The sequence below is a fragment of the Pan troglodytes genome, chromosome 9 (assembly GCF_028858775.2).
Source record: "Pan troglodytes isolate AG18354 chromosome 9, NHGRI_mPanTro3-v2.0_pri, whole genome shotgun sequence".
NCBI classification, from domain to species: domain Eukaryota; kingdom Metazoa; phylum Chordata; class Mammalia; order Primates; family Hominidae; genus Pan; species Pan troglodytes.
Window position 1 is genome coordinate 74,000,668 of NC_072407.2, and position 27,004 is coordinate 74,027,671.

At 41.9% G+C, this 27,004-nt stretch overlaps 1 protein-coding gene across 2 annotated transcripts in view; it reads left to right on the forward strand.

Moving 5' to 3' along the window:
- RNF121 (ring finger protein 121) overlaps positions 1-27,004 on the forward strand; it is a 68,273-nt gene that overhangs the window by 35,749 nt on the left and 5,520 nt on the right. For both annotated transcript variants that reach the window (XM_522099.6, XM_001174543.6), the window contains 3 exons: positions 17,724-17,878; positions 21,970-22,077; positions 25,545-25,665. In XM_522099.6, the coding sequence (XP_522099.2) occupies positions 17,724-17,878; positions 21,970-22,077; positions 25,545-25,665 (384 nt within the window). The remainder of the gene's footprint in view (positions 1-17,723; positions 17,879-21,969; positions 22,078-25,544; positions 25,666-27,004) is intronic.

The following is a 27,004-nucleotide window of genomic DNA, read 5'->3' on the forward strand; positions in this document are numbered from 1 at the left end:
GCCCTCCTGAACTCAAGCAATCCACCTGCCTCAGCCTCCCAAAGTGTTGGGATTACAGGCGTGAGCCACCGTGCCTGGTATTATAAGCTGTGTTTTAGTACGAGTTAGCAACCTGTCAGGAATGTTGTGGAGGGGATGTTTGTGATTTTTTATGGGATGGTTGACTGGACTTCTTGAAGTCCTCCCAGTTAGCTCTGAAATCTGTATCAAATTGAATTACCCACAAGAGGTAAAGGCCTGTCTTGTTCTTAGAGGATGAAGCAGACCTGCCTAGAGACAGGATGAGGTTTTCATTCTGCAAAAGTTATGTTTATTTGTTATAAAAAAATTTGAACAATGTAACAGTATGTGACATAGAAATCAAAAGTGTCCCAGAGGGAACCACTGTTAATCAATTTGTTATAGATAGGAAAAATCTGCAAGTGTATGTTTATACATTTTTAGATGTTTATGACATCCATTAGGTTCTGTGGCATTTTCCACCTAATACTATCTCTCAAATATCTATCCATATTGGTGTGTATATCATCCTCTTAAACTAATGACTGCATAGTAATTTTTTTTTTTTTTTTTTTAAGACAGGGTCTCTGTTGCCCAGGTTGGAGTGCAGTGGTGTGATCTTGGCTCACTGCAACCTCTGCCTCCTGGGCTCAAGGGATCCTCCCACTTCAGCCTTTTGAGTAGTTGGAACTACAGGTGTGAGCCACCATGCCCAGCTCATTTTTGTATTTTTTATAGAGATGGTTTTATGTTGTCCAGGCTGGTCAGGAACTCCTGGGCTGAAGTGATCCATCCACCTCGGCCTCCCAAAGTGCTGGGATTATAGGAGTGAGCCACCACGCCTGGCCTGCATAGTATTTTGGAAAATAGATCTCAAATAAAATTTAATTTACCTTTATCAATTGACTTGTTAATTAACAGTTTATCACAGTTGCAAGCAACAATTTAGTAAGCTTCTCATACATAAATTACCTGCATACCTGTTCAAGCAGTTTTATAGAATGCACTCCTAGAAATGAAATTGCCTGGTCAAAAAATATATGTGTTTTAATTATTAATGGAACTTGCCAAATTGCCCTCCAAGAAAGTTATAGCTATTATAGTTTACAATCCATCAACACAGATTTAACAGAGCTGTTACCCAGTGTTAAAGAAGGTGTAGGGTATAGTCAGTATTTTTAATCTTTGTCAGTGTGATAAGGTGAAAATACCTGATTTTATTAAGTATTTCTCTGATTATTAGTGAAGTTGAGCATGTTTTCATGCTTAGTGGTCATTTGGCTTCTTTCAATTATTTGTTCATATCATTGACTAGATTTATATTTGATACATTTTTTTTGAGACAGAGTTTCCCTCTTGTTGCCCAGGCTGGAGTGCAATGGCGCAATCTCAGCTCACCACAACCTACGCCTCCCAGGTTCAAGTGATTCTCCTGCCTCAGCATCCCGAGTAGCTGGGATTACAGGCGTGCGCCACCATGCCCAGCTAATTTTGTATTTTTAGTAGAGACAGGGTTTCTCCACGTTGGTCAGGCTGGTCTAGAACGCCTGACCTCAGGTGATCCGCCCACCTTGGCCTCCCAAAATGCTGGGATTACAAGTGTGAGCCACCGTGCCTGGCCGATATTTCCATTTTTATCGAAGTAATACATACCATAGTTTTAAAAGTCAGATAGTTCTACAAGACTTCAGAAGCAAAACACATTGGTCCCCTGCCCAACTCTGTCAGTCGCTGATTCTTCTGTGGCAACTACTTTTATTAATAACTTTTTTAGTTCATTTCTGATACTTTTTTTTTTTAAGATACAGGATCTCAGTCTGTCACCCAGGCTGGAGGGCAGCAGCTCCATCATAGCTCACTGCAGCCTCAAACACCTGGGCTCAGGCAATCCTCCTGCCTCAGCCTCCCAAGTAGCTAGGACTACAGGTACACACCACCACGCTTGGCTAATATATATATTTTTTAATTTTTTGTAGAGTTGGCTCTCACTATATTGCCCAGGCTGGTCTTGAATTCCTGGCCTTAAGTGATCCTCTTGCCCTAGCTTCCCAAAGTGTTGGGATTATAGCATGAGCCACCACAATTGGCCTTGCGTTTTTTAAATAACATGTTTATACTGATGTATAAATTTCTACTTTATTATATTTAAATATAATATTTGTGTTTTTTAAATAACATGTTTATACTGATATAAATTTCTACTTTATTATATTTAAATATAATATTTATGTTTTTTAAATAACATGTTTATACTGATGTATAAATTTCTAATTTTAAATATTATATATTGACTTCCTACTTTGGAAGGTAATAATTATGTGGTTTGTTTTTTTTGTTTTTGTTTTTGTTTTTGTTTTTTTTGAAACGGAGTCTCACTCTGTCACCCAGGCTGGAGTGCAGTGGCATGGTCTCAGCTCACTGCAATCTCTGCCTTCTGGGTTCAAGCGATTCTTCTGCCTCAGCCTCCCAAGTAGCTGGGACTACAGGTTCATGCCACCACACCCAGCTAATTTTTGTATTTTTAGTACAAATGTATTTTAGTACAAAATACAATAGTATTTAGTATTTTGTATTTAGTACAAATGTATTTTTGTATTTTTAGTACGTGGTTTCACCATGTTGGCCAGGATAGTCTCGATCTCCTGACCTCGTGATCTGCCCACCTTGGCCTCCCAAAGAGTTGGGATTACAGGCATGAGCCACTGTGCCTGGCGGTAATAATTATCTTTTACTGCTATACCTATACCCGTCACATACTACAAACATTTCCTCCTCCCAATTTTTAAATAAATATTCATTGTTTACATTATTAAGTATTATATGTAAGTATTATTCACAAGATGTATTATTCACAGCTTGAGCCATATGATATATTTGGTACATTTTCCTTCCTTTGCTCAGGTTTCTTTTGGAATGTTTCTTACTGATTTGTAAGAGCTCTTTGTAGGTCAGGAATAAGCCTTCTGACATAATTTGCTACAGATATCTTTCCCCAGTTTGTCATTTGATTTTATTTGTAGAATTGGTAGAAAAATTTTTATAGATTAGATTTATAAACGATCTTTTTTTTTTTTAAGACGAAGTCCTGCTCTGTCGCCCAGGTTGGAGTGCAGTGGCATGCTCTCGGCTCACTGCAACCTCCGCCTCTCCGGTTCAAGCGATTCTCCTGCCTCAGCCTCCCAAGTAGCTGGGATTACAGGCTCCTGCCACCATGCCCAGCTAACTCTTTGTATTTTAGTAGAGAAGGGGTTTCACCATGTTGGCCAGGCTGATCTCGAACTCTGGACTTCAAGTGATCAAACTGCCTCGGCCTCGCAAAGTGCTGGGATGACAGGTGTGAGCCACTGCCCCCAGCCCAATTTATGAACGATCTTGTTGGCTAAGTACTCTATTGTTTGCTATTCTGTTTGGATGGCCCATCTTGCTGTTCCTGATTTTCTATCCTGGTTCTTATAAAGTTCTTCTGCCTGCCTAGGCATATTTTAGGTAATAGCCATAGCTACCAATTTTACAATTCTTGTGGACCTCTCATTCTCAAATCTGCTGTAGGTTAAAGGTCAGTTCTAGAGAGGAGAAGCAGAGCATAAATATAGTTGGGACATTACCACCTATGTAATTACGTAGACATAATTAATAACACTAGCTAGCATTTATTGAGTACTGTCTATTTATTTGTTCAGTCAGTAGATATTCGTTGATCCTTTCTAGTCCCACGCTGGGGCTGTGCTCAGTTATATTGTTTCCTTTGTGGAGAAACAACTTTGAAAAACAGTTTCAAACTGTTTTTAAATTAAACTCCCTATGATCTGGGAGTTTAATTCCTAGATATATGCCAAGAGAAGATTTTGGTACATCCTCCTAGGATTTTTCTTTTTTCTTTCTTTTTTTTTTTTTTTTTTTTTTTTTTGAGTCAGGCTCTTGCTGTGTTGCCCAGGCTGGAATGCAATGGCGCGATCTCGGCTCACTGCAACCTCCGCCTCTTGGATTCAAGTGATTCTCCTGCCTCAGCCTCCCAAGTAGCTGGGATTACGGGTGTCTGCCACCATGCCCGGCTAATTTTTGTATTTTTTAGTAGAGACAGAGTTTCACCATGTTGGTCAGGCTGGTCTCGAACTCCTGACCTCAGGTGATCCACCTGCCTCGGCCTCCCAAAGTGCTGGGATTACAGACGTGAGCCACCGTGCCTGGCCCCTCTTAGGATTTTTCATAGCAACACTATTTGTAGTAGCAAAAACTTGGAAATGACAATACTCACGTAAAGGTGAATGGGTGAGTTAGTTGTGATATATTCACATAATGGAATATAACATATAAAATAATGCATATGACATACTTATAAAAAGACAAAATATAAAATAACTATAGCTACAAATAATGGTAAGGATGAAGCTTAGCAGTATAATATTGAGTGCAAAAGAAGAGTCCTAGAAGACCACTTATAAGTTGACACTTTTTATAGAAAGGTAAAAATAATGGAAACTTAAGTGGTATGTTTTCTTTTTTTTGGCTAAGTTTGTGTTAGGCATAAACGGTATGTTTTAAAATTATGTATATGTGTGATAAAACCATATTTTACTTTATTTTGAGACAGGGTCTTTCTGTGTCACCCAGTCTGGAGTGTGGTGGCATGATCACAGCTCACTGCAGCCTCAACCTCCTGGGCTCTGTTGATCCTCCCACGTAAATGGGACCACAGGTGTGCACCACCCTTGCCTGGCTAATTTAAAAATTTTTTTTCTAGAGATGAGGGTCTTCCTGTGTTGATGAGACTGGTCTCAAACTACTGGGCTCAAGCAGTCCTCCCACCTTGGCCTCTCAAAGTATTGGGATTACAGGCATGAGCCACCGTGCCAAGCCAAAACCATATTTTAAAAAGCAAGGGAATAGAATCAAGATTCCAGATAATGGTAACCTTGTATGGAAGAGAGACTGCAGGATAGGATAGAGACGAGCACATAGCTAGATATAAGTAATTTTAGATGTTTCACATCTTAGGTTCATTTGTGGGTTCAGTATTTATCATGTTATTAAATAATTAATGTAAAAAGTAAAGAAATTATGTCATGTGGTACAGGATGGATGAACCTTGAAGACATGCTAAGTGAAATAAGCCAGTCACAAAGAGACCAATATGATTCCACTTATATGAGATATCTAAAGTAGTCAAATTCATAGAAACAGAAAGTAGAATGATGGCTAGGGAGTGGGGGGAATTAGGGCCTATAGAGTTTCCATTTTACAAGACAAAAAACTTCTGGAGATCTGTTACAAAATAGTAACAGATAGTAATACATAACACTATTGAACTGTATACTCAAAGATGAATAAAATGGAAAATTTTTTGGGTTTTGAAACCACAAAAGTAGTTTTGGTTGACACAGTGGCTTACACCTCTAATCCCAGCACTTTGGAAGTCTAAGGTGGAAGGATCACTTGATTCCAGGAGTTCCAGACAAGCTTGGGCAATGCAGGGAGACCCCGTTTCTACTAAAAATTTTAAAAATTAGCTGACTGTGGTGGTGTGCACTTGTAATGCCAGCTACTTGGGAGGCTGAGGCGGGAAGATTGCTGGGGCCCAGGAGTTTAACGCTTCAGTAAACTATGATCACGTCACTGCACTCCAGCCTGGGTGACAGAGTGAGACTGTCATTTAAAAAAAGACAAAATAATAATAACTTTAAAAAATTAAAGGTGGTCCATGCATGGACTAATGATGAGAATGTTCATTAACCAAAGAATTTGAATAATTTATTTTTTTCTCTACCTAAAGTTCAAAAATAAAGCAAGAAAGAAAGCAACTACCAAGACAGGGACTTACCTTGCCTTAAGACACACTATAAGAATAGACAAACAGATCAGTGGGACAAAATGCAGATCTCAGAGATGGATGGGAATTTAATATATAATAAAGGTGTAACCACCAATCAGTAAGAAGGTATTCATTGTTAAGTAGATTAGTTGAGAAAACTGACTCACCACAAGGAGAAAAATTAAAACTAGATTTGTACATAATACTGAATACAAAGGGGACTCAAGATAAAGACCGAATTATGAAAGGTAAAGTTATGAAACTAATTTTTAAAATATAAGCAGGCTGGGTGTGGTGACTCATGCCTGTAATCCCGGCACTTTGGGAGGCTGAGGCGGGCAGATCACCTGAGCCTAGAGGTTCAAGACCAGCTTGGGCAACATGGCCAAACCCTATCTCTACAAAAAATACAAAAATTAGCCAGGTGTGATGGTGCATGCCTGTAGTCCCAGCTACTCGGGAGGCTGAGGTGGAAGGATCACTTGAGCCCAAGAGTTTGAGGTTGCAGTGAGCTGAGATCATGGCACTTGACTACAGTGTGGGTAACAGATGAAACCCTGTCTCAAAATAAATAAGTAAATGAACTTTTTTAAAAATAAAAATATAAGCAAGTAAGAAAGATTCGATAAATTTGATTTTATAAATTAAGGATTTCTGTTCTGTTAAAGATATGATAGGCAGAGTTAACTGAAACTGAATGGAGAAGAGATGAGTAATGATTAAAACTGACAGTAGATTAATATTTATCCAGAGAAACTCCTACAAATCAACAAAAGACAGCAACTCCAATAGAAAAACAGGCCAGGGATATGAACAAATTTACAGGAAAGGAAACCCAAAAGTCCATTAAGCATGAAAAGAGATGCTCAGAGTCATTAGTAATTAGAGAAATGCACATAAAAATATGAGATATCACTTTACATCTATTAGGTTGGCAAAAGCTAGAAAGCTGAATAGTGCCAAGTGTTGGCAAGGATCAAAGGCTGTAGGAGCTTTCTTGTACTTTTTTGTGGGTATGGTACAGGCATTGTGGATAGCAGCATGGCATTGCTGAGTCAGCGAATATACACATACCCTGTGACACATCCTAAGGGGATATGTAAGAGGGTGTTCACTGAAGTGTTAATTATGGCTGAACATTGAGGAGTTGGAGGCAATCTGGATATCTATCTCTGAGGGAGTAAATAGGTAAAATGTGACGGATGCATATCATGAAATTGTTTTACGGTTAAAAGCAATACATTAAGTACCTGTAGGAATTTGGGAGGACCTTAAAAGCATAGTACTGAGTGGAAAAAGTAAGAAACAGAAAGATGTGTAACACAATGCCAATTAATAAAAATACAAGCAGAGAAAGCAATAAACAGTTTGTATGAACAGGCACAAACAAAAATATACATGTGAAGCACATTAGAATGTCTGTGGGGTGAGGAATAATAATAAAAGAGAATCAGGAAGACTCCCCGGAGAATGTTGTGTAAAGGAAAGGCACTGGGATTGTTGTTGAGTAGTAGAAACATGAACTGTTTGAGATTAGCCATTAGAGCTTTTAAAAAAATGCCTCTTATGGCATTCCAAGAAATGATGGAATTATTTGATAAGGCTCTGTTTCTTTCAAACTGAATGAAACTTTTTGTTCTTCACTAGTGCAGGTTGGTGGCGCAGCCTTTTAGTGGGCATCCAATAACCACTGAGTGGAAAAACACTAGCTCTGTTCTCCTAGACCAAGGTTTCTCAACAGAGGAACTGTTGGCATTTTGGGCCAGATAATTCTTTTTTTCTCGGGGGCTGTCCTGTATATTATAGGATGTTTAATAGCATCCCTACCCTCTATCCACTAGATGATACTGGCACCCTTCTGCACTTGTAACAACCAGATGTCTCCAGACTGCCAAATGTCCCCCCTGGGAAACAAAATCATCCCTGATGAGAAACACTGTCCTAGGCTCTAGGACCTAGAGCAACATGGATATTGCAAGCTATGAGACTGATGTGAGCAGTATGCCAGCCCACTGAGAAGTATCACATTACTGTCCATAACTTAGGAGCTCAAGCCCAACCTTCACATTAAGAGAAACATAGGCTGGGCGGCTGGGTGCGGTGGCTCATGCCTATAATCCCAGCACTTTGGGATGCCGAGGCAGGCGGATCACGTGAGGTCAGGAGTTGGAGACCATCCTGACCAACATGGAGAAACCTAGTCTCTACTAAAAATACACTGTTAGCCGGACATGGTGGTGCATGCCTGTAATCCCAGCTACTCGGAAGGCTGAGGCAGGAGAATCGCTTGAACCCAAGAGGCGGAGGTTGTGGTGAGCCGAGACTGTGCCTTTGCACTCCAGCCTAGGCAACAAGAGTGAAACTCCATCCCAGAAAAAAAAAGAGGGAAATGTAGGCTGGGCATAGTGGCTCATGCCTGTAATTCCAGCATTTTGGGAGACTGGAGTGGAAGGATAGCTTGAGCCCAGGAGTTTGAGACCAGCCTGGGCAACATAGTAAGACCCAATCTCTTAAAAAAGAAAAAATTAGCTGGTTGTAGTAGCATAGGCCTGTAGTCCCAGCTACTTAGGAGGTTGAGATGGGAGGATCACTTGAGCCTGGGAGGTTGAGGCTGCAGTGGGCTGTGATTGTGCCACTGCACTCCAGCCTGGGCAACAGAGTGAGACCCTGTCTCAAAAACAAAAAACAGGCCGGGCGCGGTGGCTCATGCCTGTAATCCCAGCACTTTGGGAGGCCGAGGCGGGCAGATCACCTGAGGTTGGGAGTTCAAGACCAGCCTGACCAACATGGTAAAACCCCGTCTCTACTAATAATACAAAAATTAGCCGGATGTGGTGGCAGGTGCCTGTAATCCCAGCTACTGTGGAGGCTGAGGCAGGAGTATTGCCTGAACCCGGTCAGTGGAGGTTGCAGTGAGTCAAGATCCTGCCACTGCACTCTAGCCTGGGTGACAAGAGTGAAACTCTGTCTCAAAAAACAAAAAAACAAACCAAAAAAACCCCAAAAAACAAAAGCCCTACTGACAAGGAAGAGGCCAAAGAAATAAATTTAAAAGAAGAAATATAAAATTTAAAACAGAAAATTTTGAAAAATACAAAAAACAAAAGCCCTGTATTTTTTTTGTTTGTTTGTTTGTTTGTTTTTGAGACGGAGTCTCGCTCTTTCACCCAGGCCAGACTGCAGTGGCGCTATCTCGGCTCACTGCAAGCTCCGCCTCCCGGGTTCACGCCATTCTCCTGCCTCAGCCTCCTGAGTAGCTGGGACTACAGGCGCCTGCCACCGTGTCTGGCTAATTTTTTGTATTTTTAGTAGAGATGGGGTTTCACCGTGTTAGCCAAGATGGTCTCAATCTCCTGACCTCGTGATCCACCCTCCTCGGCCTCCCAAAGTGCTGGGATTACAGGCATGAGCCACCGCGCCCGGCCAAGCCCTGTTGTTTTGAGTAAGGTCATACTGTATCTAAATTTCAGATACTGTTCTTTTCAATTCTAGCAATAATAATACTTTAGATTGCTTATAGTTTAGATTTGTTGATGATTTAAAAAATACTCCACCTACTCTGTTATAGCACTTATAATGAATTGTGGTTGGTTCTTTCTCCTCAGTAGACTTGAGTTCTTCTCATTTACTCTCTCTTGGAACCTCCTAACAGCTCTGTAAGGTAGTCAGGGTAGGTATTTATCTTCAGTTTTCAGATTAGTAAACCAAGGCACAGAATCCTGAAGTGATTTGCTGGGAACACATGACCATTAAATTGGAGAGTTGGACCTAAAACAAAAATCTGATTCTTGGTTAAGTGTTCTTTCTGTAGGTTCTTCTCAAAGGCTTCAGGAAATTTTTGTCAATTTCTGCCATAGTCAGAAGTTTTTAATCCTCTTGAGTTTCCTTATTTAACGACTTTTGCCCAAGTCCTTTCCTTGGATCTCAGGTACTTTCTCAACCTCCTCTTAAGTCTCTTCATCATCTTGCCTCCCCAGCCTCTCCAGATTTCCCCACAAACTCAGTGAATGATGATTGGTAGGCAGCTTAAGAGACAGAAAATCTGGATTGGAAACCTAGCCCAAACCAGACTTGCCTTTTGGCTTCTGCGTAGCTCAGTTTTCATCATCTATTCAGAGTCTAACATTACTCTTTAGCTCCCTCAGGGATGTTAGGGGAAGGGATAAGTTTATGCCTGGAAAAGTATCCATCCTATTTTTGAAGTTCTCCAGGGAGAAGCTTTCATCATCTGTGTCTACTACCAAATATAGTATCTCTTCACATCTCTACCTCCTGAACTGCTTTCCCTCCTGGAACCGGTGAGTGGCAAAATCTCCTACCTGGAAATCTTTAAAGTACTGTAGATTTTTCTTAGACCAAGATATTAGGATTACTAGAATGTGGAATTAGAGAATTCTGACTAAGGTGGTAAGGGATTGTAATTCACTTTCTATGAGAAAGAAAAACTTCTATCTTCAGAATATAACAAAAACTTGTAGCTGTGGTATCTTTATCAGCCTCCTTTGAGTCTCATCTACCTCTTTAGGCTCATTTCTCACACCTTCCTCAAATACTAGTTGTCTTTTCTCAAGTATACCATGTCCCCTCATCCTGGAACACCCATCATGATGCCTTTTTCTATCTGGACCTATTGGCCATCAAGACAGAGATCAAAGGATGCTTCCTTCAGGCAGCCTTCCTTGGAGGGGGGTGGGTTCTCCACTTTGAGTGGTGTGCCTCTCCTCTGTATTTTCTTGGTCACCAGCCCTTACTCCATTAAAGCACTTAATTGTGGTTATTTGTTTCTCCTCAGTAGACTTGTGTTCTTCAGGAGATTTTGGTTTTCATCTCTGAATTCCCCAGTCATTAGCATGGCATCCAGTAAGTACTCAGTAAATGTTTATTAAATGACTGCTTGAAGTGGAAAAGATGGGAAAGAAGACATAGTTCTAGGTATTAGAAGAGTAGTCATAAGAAACATGGAGTAAGTTTACGTTGTGCTCCTCTGAAAGATAAGAGTTGGACCCAGAGACAGAAGTGACACAAAGGCAGATTTTTCAGGTCAGCATCAGGAAAGAGCTGTCTAGCAAATATATTCATATTGGAGTGGCCTGACTTATGTGGTAAGGATTACTATGTGTAGGTGCGATAGGAGGGAAACAACTCCAACCGTGTTTCTGCCTTGTAGAGTGTCCAGTAGTGTGTAGTGTCTCACTAGGTCATAGAAACTACACTGAATATGTCTGTTTATTGGGCCTCTGGATGACTCTTCAGATATCATTTATCTGAAGCCTTCTTATAGTCTTCTCCAGGCTTAATATCCTGGTGTCTTCAGCTGTTCCTTATGTGATTTGGTTTCCAGGCCTTTTATTATAATCCTAGCTGCTCTCTTATGGCCTGCTGTCTTATGGCCATGCTTATTTGTTAGTGTTCTTTGTATAGTGTGGCCCCAAGCCCTGATCCTAGGGTCCCAGAGATACTTTAACAGAGCAGAGAACAGTAGACCTGCTGCCCCCTCCATTCTGGGTATATTCTTTTTTTTTTTTTTTTTGAGATGGAGTCTCGCTGTGTCGCCCGGGCTGGAGTGCAGTGGCACAATCTCGGCTCACGGCAACCTCCGCCTCCCGGGTTCAAGCGATTCTCCTGCCTCAGCTTCCCGAGTAGCTGGGACTACAGGTGTGCGCCACTATGCCCAGCTAATTTTTGTATTTTTAGTAGAGACGGGGTTTTACCATGTTGGTTGGCCAGTATGGTCTCGATCTCTTGACCTCGTGATCCGCCCACCTCGGCCTCCCAAAGTGCTGGGGTTACAGGTGTGAGCCACGGCACCTGGCCCATTGTGGGTATATTCTTAGTTAAGCAGGGTTGTCTTGGCTGTGTTGGCAGCAGCCCTGTTGACATATATTCCCTGGCAATTTGTGGTCAACTGAAACCCCTAAGCCTGTTTCATGTGAGCTACTATTAAGCCATTCCTTCCCCATTCTATACTTTGGTAGTTAGGTTTCATCTTGTGGTTTTGATTCTTCATTTCAGCTTATTAGCTCATGGAATGTTAGGGCTAAAAGAACCCTAGAAATAAACTTTTTTCATTTTGATCTTATTTCTTCTATTTTCCATGTTCACTGCCTCCCTTTCCCTCCCCACAAGCTTTGTGCTGTCCACAGTTGGGAGGTTCTTTGTGTTTTCTTCCAAATCATTTATGAAAATATTGAGCAGAGCCATGGAGCATGTCCCAGAAACCTACCTCCAGTTGACTGCAGTCTATTTCTCAGCCTATTTTCAAGCTGATTGTTCTATTAGCTGTGGATCTCTACCTTTATTCTACTACTTGGGCTTATAGTTTCATTTCATCCACTATATTGCTTTTCAGCCAGGTATGGTGGGAGGGTGATCCCTAGCTTACAACATGAGGGGATGCAGAGGTGGTAAGATGAGAATCCTGAAAGTCAAAAGTGCCAAGCACCTGCGGACTGGAAAGGCACCTGATGCACAGGGAAAGATATGATCTATTTTCATGAATTCTAGTTTCTCTGAGATGAAAGGGATTTGGAGGTTGTCTTAGTAGAAATAATTGTCAGGTAGTGTTGATTCCATCTCTACCAACACACCTTCTACTGATGGTTCCAGCTCTCAGTTAAGAGGCAATCCGTTTAAATGTGGACTAGCTCTTACTGTTAGCATCTAACATCGTCATCTCAACTGTTTTAGCCTTGTGGAGGGATAAGCGGGATATTGCTATTCTTGTCCCTCAGTAAATGTTTGCTGAACGAATCCATGAATTAGTTTCAGGCTAGTCTTCAGCTTTGTATTTGCACATTCAGGGAAAGAAGGATGAATGGCTTTTGTGTTTCTCCTTCTACCTGGCCAAACCCATTCCTCCTTTAGAATCATCCAGAGCTCTGCCTCTTCCAGGAAGTTTTCCTGACAGCTCCTGCCTCATCTTTCCACTGAATTCCCATGTCCGTACTTGATGCTTTGTACTGGCCACCTAATTCATGTGTTTATATCGCATTAGCCAAGTCCTGGAGGGCCAAGGCTTTCATGCTTTCCACAGCATCAGGCACAAGTGTGCAAATTAGTGAACCAAATGTGTCTCCATAAATGTTGCCACGAGATGGCACTAGAGGCCCTGCAATTGTTCTGCATAACTTTTAGCCATTTATATGCCTTCCTTAATGAAGTTTAAACATATTTACCAAGCAAAATGCCAATAAATTCTAAAGTAGAAACTGAAAAAAATTTTTTGTATTTTTTTTTTTTTAAGAGGTGGGGTTTCACCATGTTGCCCAGGCTGGTCTCAAGCTCCTGGGCTCAAGCAATCCATCTGCCTCAGCCCCCCAATGTGCTCGAATTACAGGAGTGAGCCACCATGCCCAGCCTACAGTAGAAATTTTAAACCAAATAAAGAAACCAGGTAACTTCCCCTTTTATCACATGGTAGACTGTTCTGTTCACTCAGCTCCTCTGCCTTGCCCCTCCCCAGGAACTGGGTCCTTCCACCAGCAGCTGCTTTCTAGGCCCCAAGCAGAAGTTGGCTTTCACTCCCTAATGGAGATGGCCTGGGGACCTGAAAATGGCCTCAAATCCTTGGTTTGTGTCTTCTGATAATTTATTTTTCCTAGAAAGGACAATTAAACATTAATAAGAAATTGCTTATAACCTTATCACTTTTCATATGTCAGTTATTTTGGTTGCGTCATTCTGGTCTTTGCTCCTTTGTATGTGTGACTTTATGCATTTTTAATCATGCAAAAGCCATAATAAGAGCTCTCATTTACTGAGCGCTTATTATGAATTATGCATCACACTTGTTTTATACATATTAATTCCATTTAAATATAAGAACTATTATATCAAATGCTTGTATTTACTACACTGCTTATAACAAGTGCTGACATTATTAGGCACTGTTGTAAGTGCTTTCCATGCCTTAACTCATTTAACCCATACAACCTTATGAGAATAGATACTGTTAACCCCATTTTACCATAGTTTAGAGAACTGAAGCTTATCAGAGTTAAACGATCTGCCTAAGTTAACACAGTAATTAGCTGTATTGGGATTCATATTTAGATAGCTTTAATTCTAAAATTTCTGATCATTTCAGTGTATCATTTCATTTTGTTCATTCTTTAATGATTCCTATTTGGACTTCTAGAAATGGTCTGAAGGCTAACAGAATCATTGAAATTAGGGTTTGATTTAGATCTTTTTTCCTGCAGCTAGCCTGGTAACTCCTAGAGGACTAGAGGTCATGTTTATTTCTGTACTCCTTTTCCCATTAAATGCAAAATTAATACTTAATGGTTGAATGAGTGAGTGGGTGAACACTGCCTCTACTCTCCTAGGAAGTCTGGGATACAGAGCTAGTTGATAGAAACTTAGCCTGTTAGAACTTGAAGTGGTTTGAAAAATCAAGCCAATCCCTTCCTCCAAGAAAGGACGGAGGACCTCCTTAGGGTGACCTAGTGAGTTGGAGGCAGAATGGAACTAGAACTCCGGTTTACTGGGCTTCTACTCCAGCATCTGGTTTCAGAAAGCCTAATCCTGTCTCTAAATTCCCTTCTGTCTCCCCTTTTCTCCCTTTCTCTCTCTCCTCTTGTTCTCTCTTTTTTTCTCACACACAGTCTCTCTTTTCTTTCTCTCGATGTGACTTGATGTAGCTTTACGTACTTGATGTATATCTCTAGATGTAGTTTTTTCATCCTAAAATTTCAAGCCCGAAAACTACAAAACAAAGCAAGATTTTTCATTCCTCATGCCCCGACTTACTCCTAATTGTGTCTTTGTCCAACTCAGAATAGAATCCAGGATCTCTGCTTCTCTCCTCACCCAGAATGTACAGAGCTGCAGCTCATGTAGAGAAAATTACCTTGATTCACATTCCTCCTCAGAACATGCTATTGATGATTGGTGGAAAGTGGGAAAGAGGATCTTAGCGCAGGCTGGTTGTTTTAATGCAACAGCCAAGTTTTTGAAAAACTGGCAGGAGAACAGGAGTTTCTGTTTTTTTCTCAGAGAGAACAAATGTGACCAGACTATGTGATTTAATTATTCTCTGGGCCTACTGTTTTGTAAACAGCCCCATGAGCCTGTTAAAGTAAATAGCATGAAGACCAAAACCTTCCAGCCCTTCTTTCCATATGCCACCCTTTTAGTTTCATGAGTTGGGTTGCATTTTCCCCAAATTTAAATAATCTGCAGTTGTTTGTTGTGATGTCTTTTCCTGGTGCTCCTAGTGTCTCCTAGAAAATGACACCTGGGGCATTATTTGGGTAGCCATTTGTTAGTACATCCTGGTGCTTCCACACTTTTTATGTAAGGTCAGACTGTTTTAGAATGCTTCATTCAGAGAGTCAGTTGTGGGTTCCTATGTAGTGAATTGTTATTGAGGCTTCACGGCTCATGGACCAGCAGCCAGTACCCTCGGGTACACAGAATGGGAACCTCTAAAGCAAAGTGGTTCTGCTTACCCTTTTCTCTGTTCTGTTCTCTTCTCACTGTTTCTTTTTTCCTGTAAAATGACACTTTTTTTTTTTAAGATGGAGTCTAACACTCTGTCACCTAGGCTGGAGTGCGATGGCGCGATCTCAGCTCGCTGCAACCTCCACCTCCCAGATTCAAGCGATTCTCCTGCCTCAGCCTCCCAAGTAGCTGGGACTATGGGTGCCCGCCACCATGCCTGGCTAATTTTTGTATTTTTAGTAGCGACGGGGTTTCACCATGTTGGCCAGGCTGGTCTTAAACTCCTGACCTAAGGTGATCTACCTGCCTTGGCCTCCCAAAGTGCTGGGATTACAGGTGTGAGTCACCACGCCTGGCCATCTAAGGCTTTTTCTTGCCACAGAGAAATCTATAAGAGAATGGTAGCTACAGACAACTAAACACTAAAACGAAGCTCTAAGCTTCACTACCTATTATGGTAGCCATCAGTCCCATGTGGCTGCTGACTACTTGAAATGTAGCTAGTCTGTTGTAAATGTAAAATAGATATTTGATTTCAAAGCCTTAGTACCAAAAAAAGTAAGCCATTTCATAAATAATTTTAATCTTGAATACATATTGAGATATTTTGTATATATTGGAATAAATAAAATATATCATTGAAATGAAAACCTGTTTCTTCTTACCTTTTTAAAAATGTAACTAGAAGATTTTAAACTGTTTGTGACCTGCATGATATTTCGTTTGGATAGCACTGGTCTAGAAATCCCTAAGAGTAAATACTTTCTTTTTTTTTTTGAGATGGAGTCTTGCTCTGTCACCCAGGCTGGAGTGCAGTGGTGTGATCTCGGCTCACTGCAAGCTCCACCTCTTGGGTTCACACCATTCTCCTGCCTCAGCCTCCTGAGTAGCTGGGACTACAGGTGCCCGCCACCACACCTGGCTAATTTTTTTGTATTTTTAGTAGAGACAGGGTTTCACTGTGTTAGCCAGGATGGTCTCAATCTCCTGACCTTGTGATCCACCCACCTCAGCCTCCCAAAGTGCTGGGATTACAAGTGTGAGCCACCACGGCCAGCCGAGTAAATACTTTCTTAGTTTGCTATAGAATGCCAGGAAACTAGCCGCTCTTTCCTCTCTATATCTCTCTTTTTGTTGTTGTTTTTTTAAAAAATATTCTTTGATTTTGTTGATGGCATCAGGAAGAAAACCTCCATTATGTATTATTTGCTATCTTTTTTTATACCTGCTACTCACTGGAGAAGGATGACATCTAGTGACAGAAGGGTGGTTGAGGAGGGAGTTAGGAGGCATTGGAGAGAAGACTGGCGATGACTTCAAATTTCTGTCTTAGAGTTAGAATTGTTTTATGCCTTTAAAAAACTTCAGCTAACAAGTCTGAGGGAAGGCTCTGAAGGAGGGGGAGTAAAACAGGCACTCTTTAAAACAGAAATGTGCCTCTCTCTGAGGGAGTCCTACTCTAGTTTTACTTTCCTCTTACTTATCGGAATTTATTGAGGACATATCATATGCCAACAGTTTTCTAGTTTAGAGGAAATGGGAATATGGCCTAGTCACTACCCACAAGGAGCTTACATACAGGTAGAGAATGAATTCAAGCCCAGCCGCATACTCTAGATAAGCACTATAATAATGTTAGAAAAGAAAATGCGTTTGGAGCACTAGAAAGCACTTTCTGCCTGGAAAGGAGACTAGACGGAAGGCTTCGTGTGTCTTGGATGTGATATTGTCAGGCAGAAAGGCAGGCAGGTGGGAAGGACAACCTGATGGGGACAACCTGACTTAAAGGCCTGGGGAGTGGTAGATGGCCCTCGAAATAGTAGGTCGGGGCCATACCATGGGGGATTTGACAGCCTAGCTAAGAATGTTGGATCCTCTCTACTAAAAACACAAAAATTAGCCACACATGGTGGCACACGCCTGTAATCCCAGCTACTTGGGAGGCTGAGGCAGGAGAATCGCTTAAACCTGGGAGGCAGAGGCTACAGTGAGCCAGGATCACACCATTACACTCCAACCTGGGCAACAGAGCAAGACTCCATCTCAAAAAAAAAAAAAAAAAAAGGAATGTTGGATCCTATCCTTTGACTGTTTAAGGGTTTTAAGCAGAGAAATGACATGGTCAAGATTTCGTGTTCGAGATACCATTCTGGCACTCCTCAAAAGGATAGACACTGAATGCAGGGAGACTAAGAAAGAGCTCATTGCAGTCAGCCAGCCAAGTGGTAGCAAGAGCTCAAATGGAAAGGAAAGAATATATCCAAGAGATAGTTGAGTGAGGGATGAAAGGGGGGAGGAGTCAAATATGGTCCTAAGTCTCTGACTTGGATCACTAGTGGAGTTACCTTTATCCAAAGTTGTAAATACAGGAGAGGATCAAGCTAAAATAGAAAACAAGCTGCATTTGGGACTGTGGACAGAGCTGCAGAGGGAGCTGGCCAGAGCTGAAGTGCTTGTGTTTGTGTTTCAGATGGTGACCCTCTTTCAGATGTGGGTTGTTCCCCTCTATTTCACAGTGAAGCTGCACTGGTGGAGGTTCCTAGTGATCTGGATCTTGTTCTCTGCTGTCACAGCCTTTGTTACCTTCCGAGCCACCCGAAAACCTCTAGTACAGACAACCCCAAGGTGAGAGTTTAAGTAGTGGGAAGAGCCCAGGTTTTCCGAAGCTAATGGGTTGGAATGCATGGGAGGAGCATAGGTTTAGACTGAAAAAATTCCTGGTTTTGTCTGCCAAAATTATTTGGCATGGGGCCTCTCTAAAACAAGCTGATTGGTAGAACCCCTCCCCTATTCATCGATTAAAAACCTCAAATATTTCTGTATAGCTTACTTTATGGTTTCAAGGTATTTTTATATTAAAGGCAAACAAAAATAAGCAAATTGTGGTGATCATTGTGGTCTCATTTTAAATGTTTTCTTCTATGAACCCTTCTCTGATCTCTAAATTAGATTTTCCATTATATTCTCTCATTGCACAGTAGTTTTCCTTCATATAACTTACCACAGTTTATAACTAAATACCATTTTGATCTATCTCCCTCACTAAACTCTAACTCTGGGATCAGGAACCACATCCATTTTGTTTGTCACTGTATATTCAGGCCCTGCCATGGGGCCTGGCACATAGTAGCCTGCTCTGTGAATTTTTGTTGAATGAATGAATCTCAGCAAATTTATAATTTTCCAATAAACAATACTTCCTTCTTGAGTCACAAAGCAGCCAGTGCCTGTATAATTCTTTTTATTTTATTCAAATTCGTTTCTCATTTGATCCTCCCAACCAGCTTGTGAGGTAATTTAATATCTGTACTCAACAGAAAAAGAGATTTTCTCATTCATTCAAATAAGCACCTACTGTGTGCCAGGCCCTGTGCTGAGTGCTGGGGATACAGAGCTGGATAAGACATGGTCCCTGCCCTCAAGGAGTATCTGTTTAATGGAGGAGATGGACAAGAAAGCTCCTGTTGCAGTGCAGTTGGTAAGTGCCATGACAGAGGTTTGTGTAGGTCCAAGAGAGCTTGACTGGCCAGCCTCAAAGTTGTGACCACCTGATCCAAAGTCTTTCAAATTGTAGATTGCTCTTCCTATTCTTCTTATGTTCTACTTTCCTGCAAGCCTTTCTCTGGCCTTCTGGAGTTTCATTGTATAAGGTGAAATAGGTGATCCATAAGTTCCTCTCTGGCTTTGGTAGTTTACTTTAAAGGCCACTGTGGAAGATACAGGATGTGGAGCCAGATGAATGTGGATTGGGACCCCTAGCCCTGCCACTTGTTCACTGTATGACCTTACCTTTCTGAGCCTTGAAGTCTTCATCCCTAAAAATAGGACAATAATTGCTACCTCACATAGGGTGATAAGATGATATGAAGAAAAAGTGCGATAGAACAATGTAAGAGTCACCAAGGACACCACAAACAGTGCCAACTTCTGGCTAAAATAATTGAAAATATGTCTGTAATACAGAGGATTTTTATAATAGTAACTACTAGCTTTTTTTTGAGATGGTGTCTCGCTCTGTCGCCCAGGCTGGAGTGCAGTGTCACGATCTCGGCTCACTCATGCAAGCTCCGCCTCCTGGGTTCACACCATTTTCCTGCCTCAGCCTCCCAAGTAGCTGGGACTACAGGCACCCGCCACCACACCTGGCTAATTTTTTGTACTTTTTTAGTAGAGACAGGGTTTCACCGTGTTAGCCAGGATGTCTCGATCTCCTGACCTCATGATCTGCCTGCCTCAACCTCCCAAAGTGCTGGGATTACAGGCATGAGCCACCCTGCCTGGCCAGTAACTACTAGCTATTTATTTATTTATTTAGAGACAGGGTCTCACTCTGTCGCCCAGGCTGGAGTGCAGTTCACTGCAACCTCTGCCTCCCAGGCTTAGGCGATTCTCCTGGCTTAGCCTCCCAAGTAGCTGGGACTACAGGTGTGTGTCGCCACACCCGGCTAATTTTTTTTTTTTTTTTTTTTTTTTTTTTTTTTGTATTTTTAGTAGAGACAGGGTTTCACCACGTTGGCCAGGCTGACCTCAAGTGATCTGCCCGCCTCGGGCACCCAAAGTGCTGGAATTACAAGTGTGAGCCACCACGCCCAGCCCTGTAACTAACATTTGATAGTGCTTTACAATTTCAAAGCACTTTTTAAAAATAGAGATGAGGTCGCACTCTGTCGCCCAGGCTAGAGTGCAGTGCCAGGATCACAACTCACTGCAGCCTCATCCTCCTAGGCTCAACCAATTTTCCCATCTCAGTCTCTGGAGTAGCTGGGACTACAGGCATGCTCCACCTTGTCTGGCTATTTTTTAATTTTTATTTTTAGTAGAGACAAGGTCTTACTGAGTTTCCTAGGCTGGTCTCGAACTCCTGAGCTCAAACAATCCTCCCACTTCAGCCTCCCAAAGTGTTGGGATTCCAGGTGTGAGCCATTGTGCCTGCCCTCAAAGCACTTTTGTAAACATCCATATTTATACATGTAGCATTTCATGAACATGTATTATATACCAGGAAATGGGCTCTGTACAACCCAGTAAAAAAGGTAGCAGGGTTTTCCCGTTTTACAAAGAAAATCACCTCTCTTGTCTCAAAGAGGTGATTTGACTTATCTGAGGTTATCCAGCTACTAAAACATCACTTAATCCATATTGAGTTTTTTGACCTAAAATTTCACATCCTTTTCACCGTGTCTCTCTCTTTTGTGATCAGTGCAAACCCTGGAGAATAGAGCTGTGTGTGTTCTTTAAGACAACACTAGAAGGAAGATATTTGGGACCTTTCCCTAGCCTGAGAAACCATCACTGCTTGCCTGGCCACAGCAAGGAGGCATGGGCAGGGAAGGACCTTGACTTTCCTCCCTAGGGTTCAGCAGGGTTGGTAGTAACCTAGTCAGCTCTCAGGAACCACACAGGCTTGTGCTGGTTATTCAGGCAGATTACTAAATTGTTCATTAGCTCCCATCACAGATAGAATAGTGGCTCCTGATGACAGGGACCTACTCTTGTAGCATTTAAAAGGCTCTGGTTTGGCCAAACACCAGTGGCTTATGCCTGTAATCCCAGCACTTTGGGAGGCTGAGGTGGGAGGATCCCTTGAGCCTAGGAGTTCTAGACCAGTCTGGGCAACATTGCAAGACCCCATCTCTAGCCAAAAGAAAAAAAAAAAAAAAGGCCCTGGTTCCTTCAGGGAACCATCTTTCTTGCTGAGTCTAGTAGCTGGGATCCACCAATTAGGTTGTACACTGTCTTCATTGGCTCCTGGGGCACACTACTCCTCCTTCAGGAGCATGAACAACCCCATTCTACTTCACCACCACCACACACTTTCATCCAACTCAAAGATACTTCTTAAGTGCCTCTCTCCCTTCTGCCTCAGAAGAAAATTCATTTCAGAAGCAAATTCATTACACATCATTTCTTTCATTTTTGGCCTGTGGATAGGAGCAAAGCTGTATTCAGACTAACCGGGCCCAGGTACAAACAACCTGTAGCTCATTCTACCTCTGATTCATCTCTTGAATTCTGTTTCTGAACAACTAGCCTTCCCTGCCTGTTAATCTTCTGAGCATAGTTGTGTTTAATACTTTTTACTTCCTCATTTGAGGTGACATAGCTGTCTAAGGTCAGCTCTGCTCCTTCTTTGAGGCAGAAACTGCCTTTTTAGGAATCTTTTCCTTGGTCTGAAACCATGAAAATACAAAGCATAGCTGGGTGTGGTGGCTCACGCCTATAATCCAAACACTTTGGGAGGCTGAGGCGAGTGGATCATGTGGTCAGGAATTCGAGACCAGCCTGGCCAATATGGTGAAACCCCGTCTCTACTAAAAAAAATATAAAAATTAGCCGGGTGTGGTGGTGGGCACCTGTGGTCCCAGCTACTCAGGAGGCTGAGGCAGAAGAATCGCTTGAACTCAGGAGGTGGAGGTTGCAGTGAGCTGAGATTGTGCCACTGCACTCCAGCTTGGGTGACAGAGCGAGACTCTCATCTCAAAAAAAAAAAAAAGAAAAAGAAAAAGAAATACAAAGCACTAGTTCTTGAGTATATGGAGGCATTTCTGCAGTTAAGGGAGTGAGCAGCTTTGGATAGTAACTGAAGTTGCTCAGTAAGTCCTGAGCAAAGACCCTGGTGTCCCCATTGATGTGAGAATAAAGGATTCTGGTGATCCAGTGACCATTAAGGCCAGAATCTCTGTGTCAGCTGCACTAACCTTCTCTTCTTTCCCCAGGTTGGTTTATAAGTGGTTCCTGCTAATCTATAAAATCAGCTATGCCACTGGCATTGTTGGCTACATGGCTGTCATGTTTACCCTCTTTGGTCTTAACTTATTATTCAAGTGAGTACCCTTTGTTTTTGTTTTTGCTGGAGTTTGGGGAGGAGTGACTGTTGAGATGTACCTCTTGTTGCAAGTCGTGGTTATTCACAGGAGGGACATAATATCCAGGATAGGAGACTTGGGTGCTGTGGGGGGATGGGAGAAGACAGGCTCTCCATGATTTGTTCTGGCAGAAAGCAAGGAATGTCTGAATATATACAAAGTCAGAGTCCTAAATCATATTTTCCAAGGCTTTATATTTTAGTGGAGAAGTCTAGTAACCAAAGTAAGCATAATAATTATCATAACCTGCTATCCATAATTCTATCACCTTAACAGAGCTGTTTTTCTCGTCAGTGTGTACTGTTCATTTGTAGCATCCACTCTGCATGAATGGCCTTATGTTCAACTAGGCCAGGGGTTGGCAAACTGTGCCCTCTGTGCCAAATCAGCCCACAACCTGTTATTATAAAATGAAGTTTTACTGGAACATAGTCATGCTCATTCATTTATATATTGCCTGTGGCTGTTTTTCCACTAAAACAGCAGAGTTGAATAGTTGTGATAAAGACCATATGGGCTACAAAACCTAAAATATTTACCATCTGGCCCTTTATAGGAAAAGTTTGCTGACTCTTGGGCTAGACCGTCTACCTCCATGACCATGATTGGCCACAGCTAGCAACAGATTGACTTAGAAGGATACAAAATAAATAATAGAGCAGAGCGGTGTCTGCAAGTCTTCACAGTAGACTCAGAGCTTAGGTGTGAGGGAATGAGACGACACAGATGGGTGTGGAAGCCACCTGGCCTAGGAGCCCCATTCCCCCAGGAACACATCCAGTTTCAAGAATGTCGCAGTCCAGATGTGTTGTACTAATCACAGGTCATAAGCAGTGTTGCCTGTAATATAGCTGACATTCGACAAGATTTCTAAGGAAACAGTTCTGGAAAGTTAACCTGTGGATGTTAAGTCCTGCTTCATTGTTGGGCACTTAGGTTGTTTTCAATTTAGTATTATCCCAGATAATGCTGCTCTGTTGCTTCCTAAGGGTGCATTCCTAGGGATGGAATTTTGGCTATTGCTTCAGTTGTCATAAGCCTTCCAAAAGATCTTTATTAGCTTACAGGTCCTCCCACCCCGAATTGAGTCAGATGCCAAGAAATCCTGAGCTCAGAGACTGGAGCATGCAGTGAGTCAATGAGGCAGATGAGGGTGGAAATATGCTTTCCTGGATGAAATACTGGTGGCTGTGGGCTGTGGATCAAGAGGAGCCCTAAGCCTACGACAGTGCACTGAAGCTAGAGATTTAGGATTCAAATTTAAGATAATGAATGGGGTGATCACTGGCCTCTTCCCTGGGCCTAGTTATATTGTAGGCAGGAGTCTCTGAAAGGAGTTTATTTTAGGACAAGTAAAAATAAATCCTGGCCAGGTATGGTGGCTCTCACCTTTAATCCCAGCTATTTGGAAGGCTGAGGCAGGAGGACTGCTTGAGGCCAGGAGTTCAAGACCAAGCTGGGCAACATAGTGAGACTCTCAACTCTAAAAAAAAAAGAAAGAAAGAAAATTAGCTGGGTGTAGCGGTGTGCACCTGTATCCCCAGCTACTCAGGAGGCTGAGGTGGGAGAATTGCTTGAGCCCAGAAGTTCAAGGCTGCAGTGAGCTATGATTGTGCCACTGCACTCCAGCTCAGGTGACAAAGGGAGACCCCCATCTCGAAAAAAATAAAAATAAATAAATCCTATTTTATTTAGTGAGAGTGCACTCATGAAATTCTTTCTTCTAGGGGTAGTACAGGCTGAAGGAATAAACAGGCTCCTGAAGGGTTTAAAGGAATTCATCACTGTAGAGTCAAACACATCTTGTCAAAGAAAACAGATATCTCCTGGTAACTTTCTAACCTGTATGGTTAAAAAATAAAATAAAAATCAAGATTCTGCATTATGGGATTCTGCATTATGGTTTTTTGTTTGTTTGTTTGTTTGTTTGTTTTGAGATGGAGTCTTGCTTTGTCGCCTAGGCTAGAGTGCAGTGGCTCACTGCAACCTCCACCTCCCGAGTAGTGGGGTCAAATGATTCTCCTGCCTCAGCCTCCTGAATAGCTGGGACTACAGGCATGAGCCACCACACCCAGCTAATTTTTATATTTTTAGTAAGGATGGGGTTTCACCATGTTGGCGAGGCTGGTTTCGAACTCCTGACCTCAGGTGATCCACCTGCCTTGGCCTCCCATAAGTGTTAGGATTACAGGCGTGAGACACCACGCCTGGCCTCTGCATTAAGTTTTAAAGATAATTCTTCTATAATTACTGTTTCTTTTTACTTGCCTGAACTCTACAATGAGGAAAACAGAATTGAGAATCTTGATCATTTTTGTGCTACTGATCAAATTAAGTGGTGTAAGATCAATGATTTCTAGTAAGTTAAATATTCAAGGTTCATAAGCAAATGCAGCTTTGTATATAAATATAATTTATAACTAAGCAAATACATATGGTTCTTTGTACAAATATTTTAACAGATAATTTTCTATAACAAAGATTTATAGACTCAAGGTTGCAAATTATCGGTCCTTGGAATTATTAAAACAAACCTTCTGATGTTATAGGCAAGATCTTTATCCTTCTTGTTAAATAGACTTGGACCAAAATTTAACTTTGATGATATGATACAGATTATTTATATTTGTAGTTTATAATTTTATAGTAACTGCTATATATTAATAAATATTTACTAATTTTATCTTTTTTTTCCTAAACCGGTGTTTGACAAGCTGTTTCTGTAAAGGTCCAAATAGTAAATATTTTAGGTCTTATGGGACAATAGGCCAAATCTAGGATATCATGTAGGTACTTATATAAAAAGAGAAAAAACTCCTACCCTGTCCCACCCTCTTTGCCTGGGGAAGGGGCCAGGTCTCAGGTAGTGGGCATGCTTTGTGCTCAGTTGTCATAAGCTGAGACAATCTCAGAAAGAGGGGCATGTGGCCACCGGAGTAATTTTCAGTCTCTGCACCAGTGACACCCAGATTCTGGCATGCCCTTTCCTCCTTATGGATGGCTCAGCTGTTTCAACCTGGGTGGCTAGCTGGAAGAGAGACAGCTCAGCGAGGCAGCTCACTTAGTGTCCAGAAGTTACCAAAAGTGGAATCCCCACCATGTAGGTCCCGATGAGCACAGGTCCTGGGTAGCTTCAAGTCATTGTCACCAGTTATGGGAGGCAAGGACTAAGAGCAGAGTGAGGAAAAGGGGTAGGAGGAGATACTGTAGCTTGGTCTTCACAGCCTACAGTGCTAGCCTCCTCAAGAGGTGTTCATGGGCCATATAAAAATAGACAGCAGACTGGATTTGGTCATAGTTTGCCCACACTTGCTCTAGCCTTTGGGCCTTCTTGCTTTGGGCCCTGCCTTGTGTGTCCCAGAGTAGTAATCCATAGAAGATATGTCTCAGGGTGGGTCTTTCTAGCTCTAATGCTTCCCTTGCAGGATCAAACCAGAAGATGCCATGGACTTTGGCATCTCCCTTCTCTTCTATGGCCTCTACTATGGAGTTCTGGAACGGGACTTTGCAGAAATGTGTGCAGACTACATGGCATCTACCATAGGGGTAAGTTCATCCGGGTTCTTAAATACTGCTTCTTGACACCTCCAAATTGCTCAAGTTGATGTCACTTGTTTAATGGAAGAGAAAGGCACTAGGGTGAGATAAGACACATAAAATCCTTCAAGATGTGCATATGCATGGACATTCCTTCCTTAAAGTTTCACAGCCATAAAAAAGGATAAAACCATGTGCGTTGCAGCAACATGCCAGCTAGAGGCCTTTATCATAAGCCAGTTAATGCAGGAACAGAAAACCAAATACTGCATGTTCTTACTTATAAGTGGGGACTAAACATTGGATATTCATGGACATAAAGATGGCAACAGTAGGCACTGGGGACTACAAGAGGAGGAGGGAGTGGGGACAACGGTTGAAAAACTATCTGTTGGGTACTGTGCTCATTACATGGGCAACAGGATCATTCGCACCCCAGACCTCAGTATCACGCAGTATGCCCATGTAACAAACCTGCACATGTACCCTCTGAATCTAAAATAAAAGTTGAAATTATTTAAAAAAAAATTAGCCAGATCTCAGATGTACCCTATAATTTTTCTCTTTAGGGCCATTATAGGAAAGAGCCACTTTATCCAGCAGGAAGTTAACATTCATTCAGTAGATACTTTTTAATGCCTGCTATGTGTCTAGACACATAGCTATGTGCCAGAATTACAAAAGTGTACAAAAATAAACATGGTTTTTGCCCAGATAAACTTTACTCTTGGGTGGGAGAGATGGCTATTATAGTAACAAACACAGATAAAAATAAAATTACAACTTTAATAAGCATTATGTGGGAAAGGTTCATGATGCTGTAAACACATGTAGTAGTGTCATTTGACCTAGTCTTGGGGCTCAAAGATGGCTTCCTTGAAAAAGTGACTATGGAGCTGACTTGAACAATGAATAGCAGTTAAGTGGATGAAGTGAGAACCAGGCAGAGGAAAGAGCATTTGTAAGAGTCCTGTCATGGGAGAAAGTGTGGGTGTTTTTGAGGAACTAAGACCAGTGCGGTTGTATGGCCAAGAAGTGTCTGGAGAAGTAGTGACTAGACTAGAAAAAAGCCTGTGGGCCAAATTAAAGATTTTGATTTTTATGCTAAAAATCCTGGGAGGGGCCGGGCACAGTGGCTCACTTTGGGAGGCTGAGGCAGGCAGATTGCTTGAGCCCAGGAGTTCAAGACCAGCCTGAGCACCATAGTGAGACCCCATCTCTACAAAAAAATGAGAAAACAAAAACAAAAAAAAACCTAGCCGGGCGTGGTGGCACATGCCTGTAGTCCCAGCTACTTTGGAGACCAAGGTGGGAAGTCACCTGAGCCTTGCAGTGAGCTTGTTCATGC